Below are 22884 nucleotides of genomic sequence, written 5' to 3'. Positions count from 1 at the left end.
TTTTTTAAGGCGTGACTCAGAACGGTTCACACTTCTTTTCTGTTGTTCTACTTCCTGGTTGCCAGGTGGCGATCTGGTTGTCTGCCCTGCCACTCATCTTATTCTGTTGAGCCTATTTATAAGAGTGATTTATGACCAGCTTCCACTGTATGCCATTGTGTGTCTGCCCCAAACTGGCTGACATGTATTTACCTGCTTGGTACATCTTTCATAACTAAAAAACATCACTTCCCAAAAAAAAGGCAAATATTTAGACTTTATTACTCCTGCTGGGTTACACTTTAACATTTGTAGATGTCAGACAGCGTCTATATGGTAAAATGAACTTCAGTTCCACTAATAGCACCTGGGATATTTAACCGAGAGTCCCTATATACCTGCTGTTTTTCCCTGGCTCTAATGCTTTAGTGCAAGTCGACCCCACATGGCTTCCTTTTCACCTAACATGAACCATTATCAGCCAGAAGCTTCTGTATCTGAATACTTGTATTGCTCCGACCAAAAAGATCCATTTTTTTCCGATAATGGTCTTATTTTAGCCGAGATCATACACACCCAAAAATAAAATCTTTTGAACACTCGAGATGTAGACAACAAAGAGAAAGCGATGGATTTAAATAAGCTGCTGCTGGAGAAATGTTTATTTGAGGCTTTGGATCACTGTCAGACTTTCAGTTTCATTACTTGCCCTGAGTGCAGCGCGCTAGAGCGTGTTTCTGTGCTCCGTCTCTGGGTTCGTCTCTGTGTGGGGCTCTGTGCTTGGCAGATCTCACACTGTGGCACCCCACAGAGCCATGCTTCCTCCTGATTTCGCTCACTTTCATTCTCGTGACAGCTCTGTCTGTCTGTTTTGCAACCATAGCCTGCAGCTGCTCGCGACCACCTCGATTCTTATTAGTTTATTCCAGTTCCTCTCACTGTCTAGCGTTGTCCCATGCCTGCTTTGTTATTATCCATTCCCCACCCCCAGTAAAGAGGATAAGGCTTGCGATTAATGCTAGGCTGGATAAAGCTGGAACTAGCCGGGTTAGAGAGGAGGGCCTGACGGACCCAGACTCTTTTGTTATTGGCTAAGCATGACATCATCCCTTTTGTGTGGCCACTGGCAGGCCGCGGGCTGGGCACGTGCAGATTGGCTGTGTGGTGTTTAAGCCAGCTCCCGACTGACCCCCCCATACACACACACACCATCGTCTGTACCCCCCACATGGCTCTGAGCATCTCCAGGAGCTGTCTCAGCCAGCCAAAACGCCAAAGGACACCATTGTGGCTCTTTGTATGGGAAGTGAATGCAGGAAGCAGGAGAGCAGCATTGACAGTATTCATGGATGGGCTGTTGCCTCCGCCTCCTCCCCAGCTGCCTCTCGCCTCGCATCCCATTGAGAACTAATAGCCTGCGTCCCCCAAGGCGCTGCACTCACCCTCTTTCATCGAAGCTCCCAATGCTTCAGTTAACTGAGCTGAATGAACAGAACAGCAGCAAACAAAATGGTGTCCTCTTTCTTCTGCCTTTCACGTTCCATCCCTTCATAGCTCCTTTTATTAATGCTCTCTATTAATGTAGGTGTAGAGGACTGGACACAGTAGGCTAGATGATGGACGACCTCTGCTGGGAGAGCGCAGGCTTAGTCGGAAATGGGGCTTCCTCATGCCTTTTCCGACAGGCTAGAGGGCAGGCGGCTGGTTTCTTGGCTTAAGCCTGGCTAATCCCTGCTGCTGTGACGGGGACAGCCGGCCAGGCAGGCCTGACAGATGGACCAGAGGTTTTCACTACCAGCAACCAGCCTGGGGAAGCACCCTTCCTCTTCTATATAGACATGAACCCCACGCTTTTGTTAAGCGAAATAGCATGCCTGCATATAGATACGTTACACTTATGAGCTGTCAAATCTGTTAATGTGGCAGAACTTAAATATTTATAACCACAAGTAGGTTTCCAGATGAAAATTTAGCTGATTTTTGCATTTTTGATGCAAACTGAAGAAACCAGCTGTATCAGCACACTGACCAAGATGTAGTGCATCAAGTTTAAGACAGATGTGATGGAGTGAGCTTGTAAAATTTAGGATTTCTGCTTGCAAAATAGAATAATGCTGAAATCAATATCGCATAAATAGATAACCAAAAAAAAGAAAATTGATAAATATATTGAGCAATTCCCCAGTACCGGACTCTGTAATGGGTATTAACTGATTGGTTGAGACATTTAATCAAGATCAAGAGAGGAAAAAAAGTGTTTTGGAAAGTCGAATGACAACAAGTGAAACCCTTAACAGTCACTTTCAGGTTTCTAAATGCTGCTGATTTCATTTTGTGATTTCTGCACTATTAGTAATAATAATAATGGATTGGATTTATATAGCACTTTTCAAGGCACCCAAAGTGCTTTACAATGCCATTATTCATTCACTCTCACATTCACACACTGGTGGAGGCAAGCTATGGTTGTAGCCACAGCTGCCCTGGGGCAGGCTGACAGAAGCGAGGCTGCCATATCGCGCCATCGGCCCCTCTGGCCAACACCAGTAGGCGGTAGGGTAAAGTGTCTTGCCCAAGGACACAACGACCAGGACAGAGAGCCCAGGGATCGAACCGGCGACCTTCCGGTTACAGATACGCTTCCCAACCCCCTGAGCCACGGTCGCCCATTTAGTCAGACTAAACAGGCAATTTGAAGAAATTATGCAAACAGATTTAAACATATTTCTCCAATTTCACTGTATAATCAAAAAACAATAAATAACTGAATAATTGTTAGCTGCAGCCGCACCAATGTGATGCCTTTATGGAAACATTCATTTTTTTTATTCTCCAGCTGTTGTGATACCAACATTTTAGACATGATAAGGAACAATAGGCTGATTGTTTTTGTTTGGTATAATGGGCATGCAGCAATAAAGCCCAGAAAGGCTGTAATCTTGTCTGTGATCTTAATTGGTGATATCGGCTGAGTGCCCTGCCGAACAGAGAGAGACGACACGTGAACAACTAATGGATTTATGCAATGTAGAAGATCTCCATCAATTCCACTGATGACACACCATATGTTGTGTTTATCCTCCATGTCAAGGGTTAGGAGGCGGCTGTAATGATGCATGATAGGGAACCCCATATGGAAAGACAATTTAAAAAATAAATCTCATTAGCTCCAGTTGCAAGAATTCATCTTTTTGTATTTCTCTTTTTTTTTTTTACTTTCTTTTTATTGTTTTTCTTTAAACACTATACACTATACAACAACAACAACAAAAAGATAGATACAACAAGTAGGATAACAAACAAACAAACAAACAAACAAACAAAAAAAACATGTTGGATCTCTTTGTTTCTACAATTTGATCATTTCTCATTATCAATGTGTTGGTCTTTATCCTGTTGGGTTTATGTACTCAGTCCATTTCTCCCACTTTTTATGGCGTTGATCTTCCTGAGTCCTTATTCTGTAGGCCAATTGTTCCATGGTTTGTATTTCATCTATAATTTTGATCCATTCGTCCTGTGATGGTGGGTCTATCTTGTTCCATTTTCTTGTAATTGCCTTTTTACAGGCACCAAGCATAATTTTCAATATGTATCTATCTTCTTTCATCACATTTCCCGTAATGACACCAAAGTATAATAATGTACAAGTCTTAGATACAGCATAACCCAGAATTTTACCTATAACTAAATGAACATCTTCCCAAAATTTTGTAATCTTGGGACAGAACCAGAACACATGGGAATGATTCACATTTACCTCTCCACAGCCCCTCCAACACAGTTGTGGTAATGAGGCATGTTTGTTCTTAATTTTGGGTGTTATAAAAAATCTAATTACATTTTTTGTATTTCTCTTATAGGATTTTCTTATTAAAATGGCGACTTTTCCATTTTTCTCTTACAGCATGTTTACTTTAATTCATGCTTAATTCCATGTTGCATGAAAAAAGTTACACTTTCATGAGTAAATCAAATGTGCATCTAAAGAGGAAATAGTTATTTACCATTTGTCATCGAGTGTCTGACACAGACTGTGTTTTACCATCAAGGACATCACACGTGTTTCATGTGTCATCTCCCATGATTGCAAGAGCGGACTCTTAGAACATAGATGATGAATTTCTGTGTTGGTTATTTCCCAGATGACCCAGATGGGAAAAATGGGAAATTTCCATGTGTTTCATTCACATTTATTTGAGTTTAAACAGAAATGCTAAAGCCAGCAGTGGTGTTTCTACAGAGATGGATAATGTCATATGTTTGCTTTGATGAAGTCATGCACTGAGTCATTGTTTGCTTTTAAGATCCCACTGTTTAACATAGACACACATGTCATAATCTGTATATAGTTTCAGATCTAATCACAAAGTAAAAATAACAATTATAGAAAATATAATATATGTATATTTCTTTGCTCTAGTGTGAGTTCATGGGAGAGGATTTTGGGATACAAAACATGGCTTCATTATATAAAGAATTGGGAGGATGATGAGGTGTTCACATAAAGAGAATGACAAAAATGAAGTCTGTGTACTGAGGCACGATCTGATATCCTCGTGTTGGTGTTGTTCCCAGATCATCATACTAAAGGTTGTTCCAGGATCAACATTGCAAGTGACCAATCAGAATGTTGTGATGTCATACTTTTGCGACTTTGGGAAAAACCGGCGTAAACAAAAAACTGTACTTAAGCTGCGAGAAACCGCCTTTGTCCGCCGATCAACGGACCCTGACTCTGACCCTAACCCTTTAATAAACGCTAAGCAGAATTGATATTGTCCTTGCAACATTGGAATTTAATAAATGCACGAATGGGTTGGTGCGCAAAAGAATAACGTCACAATAATGTGATTGGTCACTTGCAATGTTGAACCTGGAACAACATTTTCATGATGATCTGGGAACAACACCAACACGACGATATCAGATCATCCGTGCTGAGACAGACAAACTGTGTACTTTTATGTAAAAGTATAAAAATTCACTTGTATATAAATGTGTACCCTGAACAGGGCCTTATGTGTGTCTGTGTGCTAAACGATCCCTGATATTCACCAACATGTAGGTGTGACCACACCAGATCAGGTGACCACATCTCAGAAATCATCAGGGATGACCTCACACTGCACATGCACAGAGCCGTCAGGAGCTTTCACCACCATGCCACATACCCACATCCCGGTCAGATTCACTTTCATTCAGGTGTAAAGTTTTACTTTAAAGGATGTTTCACAGTTATTCCCCATACTAAGGCTGGAATCTAAATGATCTATGAACCCAGGTTGAACCATATTGTATACCTCTTTCCACATCTTATGAGCACAGTTGGTCGTGTCTCACACACGCATATCACACCGATGGAGGTGGCAGCTGCCAGTTTCAGTCAATGACATCATCATCCCCAGGGTGGTAGCTTGACAGTCGTGAGAGGTGTAGTTTGCACCTGTGAGCCGGGGTCTTAAACAGACTTACTGAATACTTAAAAGGGGACACTAGAGTACATGCAATATACCGTGTATAATGTTGAAAGTTTGGTCCAGTTGGTGCCACATCGGCATAGAAATAATGTTAGAAATGTACCCAGAAACCAACTGAAATAATAGGCGTATGGGTGGTAAATACTTAATTTTTTTTCTGGTGAATCAGTATGACAAACTCTGACTCCTGCTCACAGTGCTGTCTTTTTAAAGAGAGATTTCGTAATGCGCCGTTTATTGCCATTTCCTGTATCTCTTCAGCCCCTCGTTACTGAAGAATTTACTGCTAACTGAAGATGGCTCATACCGCACTCCTCTTGTTTTGTGTGGGTCCTCCCAGAGTGGACACCGTGAGGGGACCCGGACTGTGCTTCAGGAATGTGGGTCCATTTTTAGATTTGTGTCACAGACCAGTACACACACACAGACTCCCACTCAGCGCTGACCTTGTCACTGGTCGGCAGCAAGACAGGGGTCAGAGGGAAGTTGTATGTCACTTTTTTGCACAAACTTTTACCGTAAAGCAGGACAGCGTTTCCCGAATTTCATAGATATCTTCTGTTGCCAAGCTACCCATCAGTTATCTTTCATTATGTGTGTGTGTGTGTGTGTGTGTGTGTGTGCCTTCAGAGGAGCATTGACACCAAGTCCATGCCCTGACTTGCAGCCTTGTCTCCAACCTCGTTTTTCTTCCACTCCTTACATATTTTATAACAGGGTCAGTTAGAAGTGTACAGGGACTTCTGACTCTCTTGCCCAATCCCTTCATTTCTTTTCTCTTTCAGGGTCAAATGTTATCCTTTTTCTAGCTCAGTGTATCTCATTTAATAGAATTTCATCTTTTATGCATCTTGCCTCTCATGTTTGTTGTTTATTCTCTGCTGTGACGCCGGTCTCCAGCTCCTTTAGAGAGACCTGGGTGCAGCAGGATTGTAGCATTTGGTGTGCTAGTGCTACCTTCTGTCCCTCCATCCCTCTCTTGCTTTATATCTAATCCTCCCTCAAGTTTCCGTCTGATCCCCCTTCTTGGCATTCCTTTCCCTGGCTTCCTCTTCTGTTCCTTCATCCCTTGTTTTTCCTCTCTGCTAGTGGCATTCCTTGTGTACCTGCAGTGTGCATGCGTCAGAGAGCCTGGGCCAGTACTGTAATAGTAGTGATGCTGTAGCACTGCAGAGGGATGAGGGATCTGTACTACTGCTGCAGTCTGACAGCAAGTCCCAGCCCTGGGTCGTTGACCTCCAACACTGCAGCAACCTCCATGTGTTTCACATGCTTAGCCAGATGGGTAGTTTTTAGCATCTGGTGTAATATTCTTCTATCTGATATGCCATTTATACTTTCTAACAAATCTAGACATTTCTTTTTGTCTTATAAGGGAATAAGGTGAGATCTAATTTATCAAAAAAAGTCATCAAAATGGCATTTAACTGTCACTTAATTACATCATTTGCAGGAAATTTATATATTTTTTCTATATTGTGATAGTACCACCAAACCTGTGAAAATAAAATGTTAAAAAATGCAATGTTTTCTATGTAATGCATGAACACAGTAGTTTCACAGACAGCGACAGTATTTCCTTTATGAGATTCATTCCATGTTTTCACATTAGAAATTAAACCTTTTAGACCGCGCAGCTGAGAAACAACACCAAAGTGTGCATTGAGCGGTGTGTTTATATTCGTGTTAACGCACGTTTGTACGGTTAAAGGCCTGTAATCCTCAGGCACTGAGATCAGACTCCCAAATTAGATCTGATCCCATTAGGATTATTAGCCAAAATATCCAGGGTTAGTTAGGATGAAGGATGCAGGGAATTTAAAACAAAGACAAAGAGACGCAGGGTAAATAACAAATTGTGCATTGTGGGGCAGTTTAATGCTAAAACAGGAAATCATAGAAATGGTGCACTTTAATTATGGTTAAATTAATGCTAATCACCGCCGGGCTCTTTCTTTTTTTGTTCTTAATCTGGTTGATATTTTGTACGTGAGTGTATACTGGACCAGATGGCCTCACAGCTGCATTGCACACAAACCATGATCTTATTATTTTTGCTGCGTATTTTAGCAACAGTTGTTTATTGCAACCACTTTAGGTGATATAGATAAGAAGTCTAAATATCGCAATGCTAATAAATAGAATAAAAAGAAACCAGGGTGTTTGCAATTTTTTGATGGTCTGTGTTGCAGATTATTTATGAAGCTGTTAACAGTAGGCTGCTTGTCGCTATAAGATGTTAACCAGCACTAATTGTCAGTGTCTTTTTGCAATCCCATAATATAGGTCTGGTTACTTCCTTCACATTGGAAGAACTATTTATAGAATATCACATCATATATGTTGTTGTTGTTGTTTTTGCAGATATTGATGTTTGCTGCCATGTCGTGCATAAAGCTCATGTAAATTTCACTGCAGGTTCACACACATCAAGTGTAGGCTTTGCTTTAAATAACCACTTCTAAATGGTTCCCTGTCATAAGTCATTTGAGAGCTTAAAATGGGTCTGTTTTATAAACGAGACCCCAGGTTTTCATTCTTTTAGGTCAGTATTGGTGTTGGATGCAGGCAGGCTTAGCTAAGTCAGCCTTTATTAAGCCAGAGTGAGATTTTAGCATGCTTCAGAGACTGACCTTGTCCTGTCTAAATCACCTGCCTGGCAGTCTTCCAAGCCACTCTGCTACAGCTGCTCTGTAAGCAGAAACATTAGCAAACGCGCTCCCGGTGCACTGTGGAGCTGTGTATATCATGAGTTGTCATCGCCATTGTGCCTTCATGTGCACGGAGAGCAAAGAGACATTGAGGAAGTGGAAGCTAGCAGATATTCAGCGACACTTTGCACACGAGGATGATGTGCTTTTGTTGTTTACCAAGGTACACAAAGAATTCACGACCCGTCTTGTTTCATTGTCGCCGCGCTCCGTCTTCTGTTTCCTCTCCTAAATTGCTTTTTTCTCCCCTTTTTCTTTTTCTCAATTTTTGTCTCTATTGTTCACTGACCCAATGTGTAGTTACCCCCACACCTCACCCCAGTCCCCCTCCATCCTTTTCTCCCTGTAGCTGGCCCTCCTTCCCGCTCCCTCTCCCGTCTCCTGTCCAGTGGCGGTTCAGTGAGGTAGTGATTCATAGCTGCAGTAGGCGCTGCCTGGTGGTCATGTGACCAAAGCCTGCCTGACAACATGGAGAAGGAACACAGTCTGGCTAGTTTGTGTGCAGCCTCATGCACATGCTCCCTCATGCAAACACACACACGCAAAGAAGTACTTTGTCGCATCAGCGCATGCTCACATCCTCTCATCTTTCTCCCAATCTGACATAAACAGCATCACTATGAAGCCACTGGATGTCCACGCCCTTCGCTATGCAGCCAGCTTTCATGATTTTATCCTCTATTACTGCAATCATCCTTCTCATATTTGTCCAAAACATTATGACTGAACAGTGCAATACCCTACCCTAATGCAATATTCATAGTCCTGTGCATTATCTTATAACTATAAGCACGCGCAGTGCTTGCTGTTTACTGTTGCAGTCACAGGCACCAGTAAAAGTTTATTGTCAAAACACCCAGTGGTGTGTTTGTGAGTTCCTTTTTATTTCTTTTATTTTTGTTGCTTCTTCCTGGAAAATGTGAAAGCAGCACAGAGGTCAGGTGTTTGAGGAAACAGGTTTGGTCCCTGCCGCAGCTCATTTACCATCACCGCGTCATCAGAATGCCCTCTTACAATGCCTGGGTTTACTCAGGCGAAAGAAAATATTCCTCAAACCCCACCCACAAGTTTGAATACATGTCACAGATTCAAATGCTGGGGTTGTCCCAAGTCCCAAATTACCCAAGATGCCAATTAGATAGAAATTCCAGTTTTTTCTAACTCCCACTTCCTTGCTGGCTTTGACACAAGATATCTTTTGTTGTATAATCAATTCTCTTCCTTGTTGTTTATCTTCTGTGCAGGTGGAGCTGGGCAGGAAGCAGGAAGTGGTGGTTTATGACCAGAGCTCCAAAGAAGCAGGGCATCTGTCCAAAGATGGGTTTGTGCACATTCTCATGGGAAAGTTGGAGGGCACCTTCCACAAAGTCTCCCTTCTCACCGGTAAGATGAGTTTCTACATGTGTGTCCATAGGTGCAGGTGCTGAATGTTAAGGACGTGTGTGGTGTTGGTGGTGGTGCAAAAGAAAAGGGGAAAGAGCAGACTTTGTATATCTCAAAGCCTGTTTTCCTTTGTGTGTGTGTGTGTATGCACTGCTATTTATTGTAGCCCGAACAGGTGCACTGTTGTCGTTGCACAGTTTGATCAGCAGATGTCACTCATGAGAACAACAGGACAACAATGTAGCCCTTAGTCAGTTCCCCATTTCTTAACACTATACTAGTGTTCTGACTTCGTGGTGTAAGGTTTGCAGGTATGTGTGAGCACAGGAGGGAGAGGGGAAGTAAACTCCCCTGCACTCTTCCCCTTACCCAGCATCTCTGCAGTAACGGTGAAGCTCAACTTTCAATCCTCTGGCCTTATTTATCCCTGTCGTAGTGTCCACTAAGCACACTGAGATTTATAATTGAGCCCCACCAAGACTGTTAATAGTCGTTGAGTTAATAACATCTTGATTGTGGTGGCTGCAGCTTTTTAAGGGATGATATTACACACACACATATCCACCCGCCGAGGCTTATGAATCTGTCCCAAATATGTCAGTGCAGAATGGGGAGTATAATCTGCCTCAGTCAGGATTTGAAACGAGGCAGCGGAGGCACGCTGCTCTTGCAAATCTCGGCTCTTCTCTCTGCATCCCCATTCTTCTCCTCTTCCCTCCGCTGGGAGATTAGTGCATTTTCATGAGTCATTCACGGATGCCTAGGATTGCCTGAAAGCACACAGCCTCTACAATTTGTCACAGAAGTGTACTGAGCGCATGCTTTGGGTGGACACGCCCGTGCATACAAAGTGCATACACACGACCGCGTTTGATGCCTCACACACACGAACGCAGACGCACACTCTCTGATTGCTGAAAAAGCCAGGATTTTGTTAATACTGAAGGACCCCCTGTCAGCAGCTCCCTCCTCGTTATCAATCTCGGCTCGTTCTCGTTGTGTTTCTTCAACAGAGGAAGAAAAAGAGGAATCACACCTCTTCCATTTTTGTCCCCGCTTTTCTGCTGTTTCCACGACAACAGTGGCAGAGAATATTCTCCTGTAGGACTCAGCCAATGGCGTCCGCTTTTGTTTGGGTGGTTGTAATATTGGGGTCAGTGGAGCTAGCAGCAGCGTTGTATACATAATATTTGTCTGTATTTGCAGTGCATGCATGCAGGTGGGTGGTGTTGCATGCATGTGCCTGCATGCATTATGACGTTATGTGAACGATTGCTGTGGGATCTGCTTATGTGGGGAAAAAAGCATCAGTGTGAAGGTGTTAGAGATAAGAATAGGATATGCTTGTCAGGATTTTTAAGTGTTATTAATGTGACAATGTTTATATTATAATTGAGGATGACGGGCATTCTTGTTCATTGCGTCTGTACAGTTTGCAGCAGCAAAGTGCCTGGTGTCTAAAAGGACGCTTGTCTTTTCTGTTACAAAAAAAAAACCCCACAGTGGTACAATGTGTGATTTGTGAACAAACTGAGCACAGAGAAAGTTCAAAGGTCAGGGGTCACGATGTGCCATCTTGGATCTCGAGCTCTTCACAGAGCAGTCAAATCAAGCATGCAAGAAAACTATTTTTCAAAATGGGCCACTGGTTTGACAGAATTACTCATCTGAAGATGTCACACTTCCTAAAAACCTGGTTTTGTGAATGACCGAAGGCCACCACATGCACTAGCCTTTCCCCAACAATTCCTCCCACTCACTCACTGCTTTCCCATCCACTCTCTGTACTTTACTGTTAAATAAAAGCCGAAGATGTCAAAAATGAAACCCACCCAAATAAAGTAATGGATTAAATAATGAGTATGCTTCTTTTTGTCCATCCTTTATTTTTTTTTTGTCCTCTCTCTGCCTCCTCATTCTTGACTTTAATTGGCATTACTCCCGTCTCCCAAATTTAAAAAAATAATCCCAGTTCACACCTCCCTCTCCGCCCACCTTATGCTTTTACACCTCCCTTCTACTGAACCTCTGATTTATGCTACTAATAATTCCCGCGGTGACCTCATATCTGACTGAGGACTTATTTTCAGCCTCACACCAGACGTACACACTACGCAGAGTGTAGCACTGGTGCAAATCCAGTGAGGGGTAATGTGGGTGGGTAAAGGAGGGAGAAATGGATTGCGAGATGAAAAGAATCCATAAATGGGATGAACAGGGTGAATTCGAGAATAATTATGAAGCTGCCTGTCTGAGGGGAGGTTGATTTTTCTACCTTAAATGTCAGTTATGCAGACGCTTGCCAAAGGGAGATTAGGGCAACGTTTCTGAAAGGGATTTATGTTCTTTGCATTTTTAAACCTAATGCTTATTGACGTAAATTTCCTTTAAACTAGGGGAAATAAGACAGGAGATGCCAGATAAGCTGCCTGAATGAAATGTTACACAATCATAATGAATGCCCTGGGAACATATTGATCCCAAAACAATCTGTGACCCCTCTCAGGTTTCCACCATTCAGTAATTGATCAACTGGAAAGCACACGATGTCGTTACATGTGGAAAACGTCGTACTGGTAGCGTTGTTTTTGTGAATGAAATCACTAATGCAGATTCTCACCCTGTATTAAAGAATGCATTCACGCTGGATGTAGTTGTAGTTGGAAAGTGTCCTTGTGAATCCATGCAAGCACAAAGGTTAAGGTTATGCTACTTCATTGATTGCGTGAAAGTGTTTGTGAGAAACATGCCTCTCTCAGGACAGCTGTATTTTTAACACAGTGGTGATCTCACCCAGTTGGAGCTCAAGCTGATGCGTCTTGCCTTTTTCAGAGTTCTGATAGCATGTGTGTGTGTGTGTGTGTGTGTGTGTAGAGGGAGAGATCATCACTTGGTTGGAGCCAGCTGCCTCCCCAGTGGCTCTAAAGTTTGTGCATTTCCCACCAATCTGCAAGCACACAGCCAAATTGGAGACAACGCTGAACACTCCCTGCTAGTGTGGGGCTAGGTGGTATGTTAGCCGATGCCAGCTGTGTCATACGTCACAGCAGCCCCGCTATAGAACTGACAGCATGAAATGTTTTGCTGCCGTGTTCTAGTTTCAGCAGTCTAATATGCAAGACAGAATAAAAAGAGAACTTTCAAAAAGGCTACTCATGAGCTGTGGATGAAAAGAGAGTTGGGTAGTGTTTTCAAGTGGAAGGGAGGTGGAGATAAAAATAACAATATGTTTTATTCATAGCACATTTTTTTTTCCTTTTTTTTTCAGGTACTTTAAGTTGAGGGGGTGACAGCTAGAAATTAGGAAATTAAACACATGCAAAAATAGCATTATAAAAGCGCCATGACAGCAGTTGGGTCATAAAGAGGAAATGAAGGTGCAGGAACATGCAGATGTATATGTCATCCGTGTAATGTGTGAGTCTACAGAGTTTTCTGATGTGTGAGACTGCTTCTAATCTTTTCTTGCACCATCTGCCAGTGTTTTTCGTGGGATTACTAAAACGCCCACACCGTTAGGTCAAAGGGAAAAAGGAGAGAAAGGGGACACCAACTGAAATGAGGTAGGGACAAGGGACATGTCTAAATAGTCTATAGTGGCAGCACTTGACTGTACTTATGGTGCAGAGGGAATCCTGAAACAGTTAAATAAAGTTTTGCAGTGTATTGACCCTGTGCACGAGAAAATGCTAACTTCCTGGTTTGAGACCGGATGTGGGGTTGTACGTTTCCGGTAGCTTTACTTTGCGGTCAATCGCTACTGCGAAGATATACTCCAAAATCATGTCCAAAACTCGAAAACGGAAAGATCACGTTAAGTTACAAAGAGCAGAAGGTGGGAACACTCACCACTGTTGTGTCATAAAAAATCTAATGATCAATGACGTTTGAAGAGTTTAGATCGATCAGTTGTTTACATCACTCAACACAAGCAGAACTGCATCACTGCAGCAGAAGACACATCATCCACATTCAGAAGCACATCTCTGTATAGTGACTGGTCTCATGATTTAAACAGGCAAATGTTCAGCATTCAAACTACAGGTGAAGAATAGTCAAACCAGATGTTTCCCCCATTATGTCGAGATCAGCTAGTCAAGTACACACCCACACAGCATGTTAACAAACCGTGAAAAAAAGCCACACAAAAAATGAATGATTGCTGGTAACGGTTTCTATACATTAGTATTTATGAAGGGTATGTTGTGACTTACCTTAAAAATTACAGTGGTCCCTCGCTATAACGCGGTTCACCTTTCACCTCGCTGTTTCGCAGATTTTTTAGTGCAAGTTTGCACTGAAGTGCAGTGCTGTGTGTCCACGATGTCCACGAAACGTTTTGCACCGTCAAAAAATAAAATTGGCTACTTGATTTCACCTATCGCTGGTTATTTTTAGAACATAACACCCACGATAAACGAGGGACAGCTGAGAAATATAACATTTGAATCCCTTTTCTCTTTTGCCCTGAAGCGCGGGGAAAAAATATCGACAAGTCGATGAACATCATTTACAGATATATTGGGTAAATGCCCGAGACATCTATAGAAATGTAAATCGCCGCTTGATTCATTCATTTGCTTAACTTGTTTTGGACCGTAAACCAGGCGCGAACAGTGTTGCCAACTTAGCGACTTTGTCGCTATATTTAGCGAGTTTTCAGACCCCCTAGCTAAAAAAAAGACGTGAAAGCGCATATCGCTTTTACTCTCAACAAGCAGCGGGTGCTGTAACGCAGTCAGTTCTTCTTTTACTCTTTTACTCTTATGCTGTTTTGTGGATCACAAGGTTTAAAACTACTTATAAACACACACACACAAAGTAACTCCACCAGAGTGCCTATTTCGGGTCACTTTTGCCAGTCCAAGCCCGGGTAAAGGAGCAGGGTTGGAATTGTGACATTAAAAAAACAATAATTGCTAAAATAAATTTAATTTGTAGTTCTAAATAAATTCTAACTGCATTTAGGACGTTTTTTACTCACTTTGTCTCTTCCACGATGTTATTTCTCTCTCCAACAACATAGATTACAATTACATTAGCATGACCAATTATGCAAATTAGGCGATGACGTCATTTAGCGACTTTTAGGACAGCCAATAGCGATTTTCCTTACTGAGGAGTTGGCAACACTGGGCGCGAATAGGACGCCGGAAACAAAGCTCCCCACAGGAGTTTCCGTACCGGAAGTAGCATATGCTAATGTGCACATAGTCAATTACCGTAATTGTCGGGCTATAAGCCGCTACTTTTTGCACAAGCTTTGAACCCTGTGGCTTTTAGTCAGGTGCGGCTTTTCTATGGATTGTCCATGATTTTTGTCATATCGTAAGACGATTTGTTTTGTTTGTTCCGCTGTTGTACGGCACTACGTTGCCTGGCGGAAGGGCATGTGATCAGACACACAGTATCGGGGTTCAAGAGTGGTATGTTGGTCACATGTCCATCCGCCAGGAAACATAGTGCCGTACAAGTAGCGCGAAAAACAAACTTCACAGTAGCGCTACTGACTTTTCTTCTTGTTAAAGCCGTGTCACTGCACCTGAGCCTAAAAGGTAGGCCGAATCTATTTTTCTGGTGTGCTGTAGGTTATTGTTATGTACTACATTTGTTACTCATTTATGAAGCACAGTACATGTTTCGTACTTGTAATTACCGCTACTTGCAAATATGTACCCATAGTTTTTCAAAATATTAATAAAAGGGGTGTGTCTCCAAACAGCCATCTCTTTCCTGACAATTCCCTTTGTGCATATTCTCTTACATATGATAAGTTAACATTGAAACACCTGCGGCTTTTAGTCAGGTGCGGCTAATGTATGTACAAAACAGGATTTCCCCCTGATTTTAGCTTGTGCGGCTAATATTCAGGTGCGCTTTGTAGTCCGGGAAATACGGTAATCCTAAATTTGAAGTGTTTGCTGCCTTTTCACTCTCATATAGCTTTTTAAAAAAATTGTACTATTTCGCTACATAGGTGAATTAAGAATATTCACTGATATGTTCAGGGCGATGATGTCAGTGAATATTTCAGTGATTTCGCAGATGAACAGGCCTCGTCAGGTTTGTGCTGTTTCACATTCCGTTGAAGACACACACGTCAATCAAACTGCGTTGTTTCACAATAAAATGTGACAAAATGAGTTTTGCTATTCTAGTGTTGCATGACTCATGTTTTAAGTGTCCAGTAGATGGACAGTGTTGTCCCTGATGCAGAGTCCTATGAACTGCATTGAAAAGGTTCATTTATATACTGTAGCATGTGATCTGGGCCACAGTTTTTGATTTTGTTTTCTGTCTCCCACGCAAAAGCACACAAGAGACAAGGCAGTGACATACTGATGGGAGGTATCAGGAGATAAAAGGTGCCTCTCTCTCATTTTCTTTCACTTGCACTTTCTTTGTCATGCACATTGTAAATAATGCAGACACATACAGGAGCTGCTGTGTTCCTCTGGGCTTTGATGACATCAGGTTAGAGTGTTATTGCACAGACACGGGGGTACAAAGGTCAAGTAAGTTACGGCTCATTCTCGTGTGCTGTTATACAACAGTGTGGGGAGTGTTTTTCGTGTGTGTGTGTGTGTGTGTGTGCAGACATTAGAGAGAAGCTGAAGAGGTGAGGTAATCATGGGAGGCACAACCTTACAATGCAGCCGTTCAGACATTCCAATGAGCTACATAAGGAGGTCTGTTTGTGAGCATGCATGTTTTTGTGCGTGCATGAATATGTGCATATAAAGCAGAGCACGAATGCGTATGAGGCAATGTTTTGGAGTATTTGTGTGAGAAAAGACATAATAGACAAATGAGAGCAATTGAGGAGATGAGGTAATACTCCTTATTTCATCCTGAATGTGTGCGCGTGAGTATGCGTGTGCGTGTCAGAGCCTGTGTGGTCACAGAGCTCGCTCAGAGAGACAGGTCGCACTCCTCGGTGTTTGTGAGCCTCCACAGAAATGAAAGACTTTTCTTTCCTTCTGGAGCCCAGCATGAAGTCTGCCTTTCTGAAGCTGAAGCCTGAGGTGAAGAAACTGCTCCACACACACACACACAATTTACGCGGACACCTGCAACGCGCATGTGTGTTGGAGATGCTTCAACAGATGCGGATCACCAGTTTTATGTGATCGGAAACTGCTAAAAATGTATCTGCTGTAAAAGTTTTATAGTTTTGCTTGGGGGTCTGGGTTCTGTCGGCTAAAGATAAACGTGTGATGGAAAATGACGTGATCGATCAAGTTGTGTAAACAGTGTTTGAATGACATTTGCCTACTGCTTTATGCCTCCAGGTGTGTTATCATTGGTCAAAGTGCAGGTCAGAGGTTGCAGACTAATTGTGGATGTGTGTCTGAGGTCCATTTTTTCTTCTCCCCACCTACAACTTTTCTCTCTTCAGCTTCTCCATCACCCCCTTCTTTCCTGTGTATACTAACCTCCTAACCTGCCCCTTCTGCACCTCTCTGCTCCTTTCTACCCTCCACCCCCCTCCTACCTCTCAATTACGCCATGGGGAGTTCTAGCAGATCAATGATTTCATTGAGAAGGAGCCAGTGGTGCCATTAGGAGGTGAGCTCACCGTCCCCAGGGAGAACTGACACAGTATTCTCAATGACCTCGCCTTCCTCAGCAATCCTCTTTACATCTCTCCTTCAACCCCCTTTACCTTCCCCCTTACTTCTACTTCGCTTTACCCATACCCTTCTCCTCTTCCTCCTTCCTCTCTTCTGTTTCATGGTGCTGAGAACAGAGCTCTATTTTTAGGCCCAGACTCCTGCGGTCGTCACATCTGGCGCCAGTGGCCTCGATGCTCTCACCCTGGCCTGTAGATACACAACACATACCGGCCCCACCCCAGCCATCACCACGGGAGCACAAAGGTCAAAGAATAAAGGCTATAAAATATCTATGACATCACCTCCCGCCTCAGAGAAGCGTGACATAGTTTGAAAAGCCCTCTAACTGGACAGTGACATAATGCTCTGTTTTCTGCTTTGCAGGTAATGACCTTGATGAGATATTGGGCAAACCCTTAACTTGTGCACACACTCGAGAAAGCTTGCAAATGCACATGCACATGGGGACAGACACTCTTACGCACACACATAAATATGGTAACAAAGCCCAGAGGAGGTCAGTACCAAGTTGCATTTTATGTAACAATGTTCTGTTTCTGCCAGTGTTCTCGCCCCCTCCCCCGTCCGTCTCATTGGCCTCACATGATGAGCTTGATGTCATTTTCCCCTTCTTTCCCTTAAATTTGGGAGAACAAAAACAGGCCAGCATATGTGCATGTTTATGTGCGTGCACAGTGTGATGCACGCGCATGTGTGCGTGTGTGTGTGTTTATGTGAGCTGCTGCCAAATGTTTCCACCATGACGTGATCTCACTGCTCTGCTTGCCTCCTGCTCTTCTTCCTTTTCTCCTCCATCACCGAGTCCCTTGCACACACACGCATACACACAGACGCACAAGAGAAACACATTGTTGTACGCATATACTTTGACATGCAAAGGAGAAGACTGAAGATTTCTCCCAGTATGGCAGAGATGTGCATAAATTTCAAGTAGTGTGGATATGTCTGTGAATGAGACCCTGGTGCTGATACTTAAGCTTAGAAGAATTAAAATAACTTTAATCGTGGGAAGAAATTAACATAAAGTTCACTGTGATTCAGAATAACTGAGTCGTGTGTGGCAAAGACAAAACATGACTGTAAAAAATAACCATTAAGGGTTTAAATTAGGGTTTTGTTTACACATGCAGAATTAATATTTGCTTACTTTTTTGATGTTTTACTCTTGGTAAACTTTTTGGCAAAATCCTGTGACGTTGACCTAAATACATACTTGTTTATAGTATAGGTATTTAAGCTGGTTTGTGTATAGTCTGTTCATACCTTCTGTGTCCTGCTGCATAGGATCTCTAGACTCTATCTAGAGGCCTTCTGAACGTCCCAGCCTGCCCCCGGTCATACATCCATCCAGCAGGGGATAAAAATAGTTTGTTGAAACTGTTACCTAGGCAGTGTCAACACATCGGGTCAACAGGAGCTGAAGCTGAACAGTGTGCTACCCGAAGCTCGCTTCACCCCCATCAGCACCTCATAACTCAAACCTCATCATGAGTTTGGGCCAAGTGCTCGCTAGTTTGGTTGCTACACCGTCAGCTTACCGCTGAGGCGCTTACCCTGACGACTCTGACACACATGTGGAGTGGAAATTTCCAAAGGCAGAAGAAAAGGGAAAGGAGTAGCTGACAATTATGCTAGTTTATCCTACCGAGGCCTGGACTGCATCCACCAGATTCCATTCATGCTCGGACTGCCCACTGCCGCTCCTGTCATAACGTCATTCCTTGGAACAATGGTGGATTCCTGTTTATCACTGGGCTGTCTTTGATGCACTTTATCTCTGGCATGCCACAGAGCTGCTTCCTTATTTACCTACTGAAAAGACTCCACTTTTACTGTGTGGACAAGGTCCATGTCTTTGCAGACTTGTACTTTGCTCCCTTTAAACTTATAGCACCAGATGATCTGCTTTAATATGCTGTTTGCTAATTATTCTCCAAAAAAGGGTTGAGAAAGGTTCTTCTTTTCCAGACTAGTAGCAGAGGAGTAGAATAGCTGCCTGCTGATACTTTAAATCCTGTGTGGTTTAACACTTTTCCTGGTATGTATACAGACTTGTAACACTGGTTGTTTTACCGTAAATACATGCTGATCACACACTGAAATGTTTGGGTTCAACCTCGAGGGCTGCTGCTGTTTCCTGATAAAAGAGGGAGATTTATCTCCACAGCAACAGGCTAATTTTGGAGTTCCAGGCAAATCCAAACCTTCAGATTGAGGTATGCAGCAGTTTGTGATCATTCTCAGTCCTCCTCATATCTCCCCCTCTGCGGACACACAAAAAACTCACTTATATACACACACATACAGAGATGAAGGCTGGACAGCACTGAGAGGCCACTTCCTCTTGTGTTGTGTAACTACTTCCTGTTTCTGATAAAGTGACATCAGGGTTCCCCAGGGTAAAAGAAAAAGATGTCTAGAGAACATGTATGCGCACAAATCTTCTATATATCTATATTTTGTTGTTTTGTATTTGGACTAAAAAGAAAAAGGGAAGCTCAGAAATCCCGCCAGCTTTACAGATGATTAAACGGCATGATGTAGGTGTTGGCACAGTGGTGCACGCAGAAACAGCTTGCCCAGTTCCTTCCATGGCATTACGTCATTCCCTTCCTATTGTTCTTCTGTAGCTGACGGAGTGATGTCACTGTCGCATTGTGGATGTGACACATTCACACATGCACACAGTGTCCAGGGCATGCAACGGCCGGAAAAGCTAACCTTGACCTCGGGTGTTGCAGTAGCCGCTGTCACCATGTCCTCTACACCCAAATCCAGTCTGCAGGTTACACCCTGCCTTGTGCCGGATCTCTGTCCAGGAAGCGAATTGACTGGAAGAATGACATACTTTTTTTGTTTGTTTTCTTTTCTTTTTTTTTCCTTTTTGTTGAATTATAAGCTGATTTGTGTTACATTTCCATTTCTAATATGCCTCAATATGGTCAAAGAAACCCTGGGAGTTACTATCACATTGATCAGATAATAGTAGTTTTCCTCTTAAAGAATATCAGTTAATCTGAAAACACTCAGTGACAGGCACAGACAGGCACGGCATATAGTCTGCAGAGAGATGCCCTGGTACAGCCTGAGACTGTCTGAGTTAATTGTAAGACAGGTAGACAAGACGCTGAGCTAACACAGGAGCAGATGGCGCGGCTTCCAGCTCTGTTGTGAGGACAGTGGATCTGTCAATCTGCCTGCTGTGCTGGTAGGAGCTAATTAACACTAAACTGATCTGAGACCTGCCTGCCTGTCTGCACGTAGCAGTGAAACAAGCCCATTAAAAACAAACAGATCTGGTGTCAGCTCCTCTCTCTCGCAGTATCGCCATTATAAGACTGATACCACATGCGAGAGACAATGAGAGAGATGAGGGGTGTTATTCTATGCATTCCAGCTCAGGCCATTTGCATTTAGAATGAAATAGCCATCCGCTCTACTCAAGAGAACCTGTGTAGACAAACTCACCTCTGGGGAAATCAGAGCAGGGTGAAGTGTGTGCTCTTAATGCACGCACACATTCGCGTTCTTCGTGTTTTCATTACCGTATAGTCATGGACATGGTTTCTGCACATATTCAGCCTGTTTTGCACACACGCATACATTATTCATCCATATAAAACCGCAGAAAACAGCTGTAAGCTGTCTCGCTGTATAAAGCTAAAGTTAACATTTATTTTATATGCACTCAAAGTGAATGCACAGGCTTCATATGCACGCAAGACACACACACAGTGGCCAGCAATGATTCATATTGAAACTTAACAGTCCCCCTTTGTCTCCACATGCATACACAGACACACACACACCATTCAAAACCTCAAACTGGTATTTTTAAGTAGTTCATCTGGTTTATGAAAACCCGTCTGGTCCTGAAAGCCCCCTTTGGTGTGCTTGATAGCTTACCCTTTTTAGCTTCTCCCCGTTTTGTGTGTCTGTGTGTGTTTATACTTTGTGGAAATGCTTGAGTGAGTGTCTAAAAGTCTAAACTAATTTCTTGCCAGTGAGACAGATTTACTGGTGCAGTAACCCCCGGGTTCTGAGCTTCTCCAGGGGCTTAAGTTGTTTGGAGGGTAGGGGGGTCTGCCGAATGAGTGCTACGAGCTAGCATCCCTCGAGGCTGTGCAGATAGAGATCAGACTGCCTCCTGCGCAGCCTCACACATGACCAGGTGGTGCATCAGTGCACCCCTAATCTTGTGCCTCCTTCTCCCGATTGCATCTAAGAACCACCATCCACCACCTGCCCTTCCCTCCGACTCCCTGTTTTCACTTCCTCAACCCTTTTGATGTTATCATATGTAACGAAGACATAAAGCTTCTCTATATGTCTGAGAGACTCACATATTTACACACTTTTCTGTTCTAAAAAGTAAAAAGCTGAGCAGAAAATTTCAGTAGTGTGTGCAGATTAATGGTGGTGCAATTATTGATGTTTGAAAAAGAGTCCAGATGAGCACACACACAATACCGGTGACATTTCTAACGTCCCCTGGCAATATGACAGCATCATTTCATCTCCCTATTGATTCAAACAGCCCCTCTTCCTCGCCAGTATCCTCCCATGACTTAATCTCCCCCTCCTCTTCTCTTCTTCTGCACTTCCCCCTCCCTCAATTGCTCCATTCCTCGATCCATCCTCCCCTCTTTCTCCCCTGGTGACTACCTCACCCCCCAGGCATGGCAGCTGTGTTCTCCTGTAGGCATTACATCACTGCAAGAGCATCCTTGTTACTGATCCCCTGACAACCAGCACTATCAACACATTTTTGCTCACGCACACACGCACACATGCACACATGCACACATGTGCAGTGATCATACACCTGTGCAAGAGTGCATAAACTTGTATTTACACACACAGGCAGAAATAACTAGACTCTATTCCTATCCCTGGAGCACTATTCTCTCCTTTCTCTCACCTTTGCACCAGTCATCCTTCTCTCCCCCTCTCTCTCGCGCACACACACACACACACACATTAACTGACAGTCTTCATCAGCCTAACCTGCTCTATCCAGAAGATGACGTCTCTCTTTCCTGTGATATCCTGACAGATGATCCACGGTGTAGAGTGACGCTCCTGTTGCTGCCTGTCTCAGTGGAAAAGGAGGGGGGGGGGGCTATGACAAAATATATTAAAGAAAAATATTTGTATCTGCAAACAGAGTTTACGGGTATACGTGTGTCAGTTTATTTTTATTATGTTTTTATGCGCTGCTAGTGATAAATGTTTAAATTTGTGCTGGTGCAAAAAAAAAAGAAGCATATATTAACTTTATACTGAGTTATAAAAGAGAACAATATTGGAATAGAGTTGACTCATTCAGTCCATTAAATAATTAGTCATTAATTATTAATATCAAATTATTCATAATTTAATCTTAATACATTTCCAGTGCCTAGAATGTGTTTTAGTGCTTTTATCTTAACTTCAAAAAATTCAATATTTTAAAAGACATTTCAAAGAATTAAATAATTGTAAAGAAAGATTCAGAATATTAACTAATTTATCTTTATGTTCCTATTATGGCCACACAGGCCATCTAGTCTTTGTTATCTATGTGGTGAAAAGTAAAACTGTGTACGTGCAGTAATTACCTTTTATTCAGTAATAAAGATTTGGTTTATTGTGCAAAAACGACCAATTTCACAGCAAAAGTTAAGTTAGTCATTTTTTTTAACTTAAGGGCAA

General features: G+C 42.8%; 1 protein-coding gene across 3 annotated transcripts in view; it reads left to right on the top strand.

The window, feature by feature from the left end:
- dusp8a (dual specificity phosphatase 8a) overlaps nucleotides 1-22884 on the top strand; it is a 43230-nt gene that overhangs the window by 9232 nt on the left and 11114 nt on the right. For all 3 annotated transcript variants that reach the window (XM_087842923.1, XM_087842925.1, XM_087842924.1), the window contains exon 3: nucleotides 9415-9553. In XM_087842923.1, the coding sequence (XP_087699049.1) occupies nucleotides 9415-9553 (139 nt within the window). The remainder of the gene's footprint in view (nucleotides 1-9414; nucleotides 9554-22884) is intronic.

This window comes from Neolamprologus brichardi, chromosome 7 (assembly GCF_056152115.1).
Source record: "Neolamprologus brichardi isolate AB-2024 chromosome 7, ASM5615211v1, whole genome shotgun sequence".
In the NCBI taxonomy this organism is placed as follows: Eukaryota; Metazoa; Chordata; class Actinopteri; order Cichliformes; family Cichlidae; genus Neolamprologus; species Neolamprologus brichardi.
Note: the sequence above shows the minus strand (reverse complement) of the source record. Positions and strands in the feature narration are given on the sequence as shown.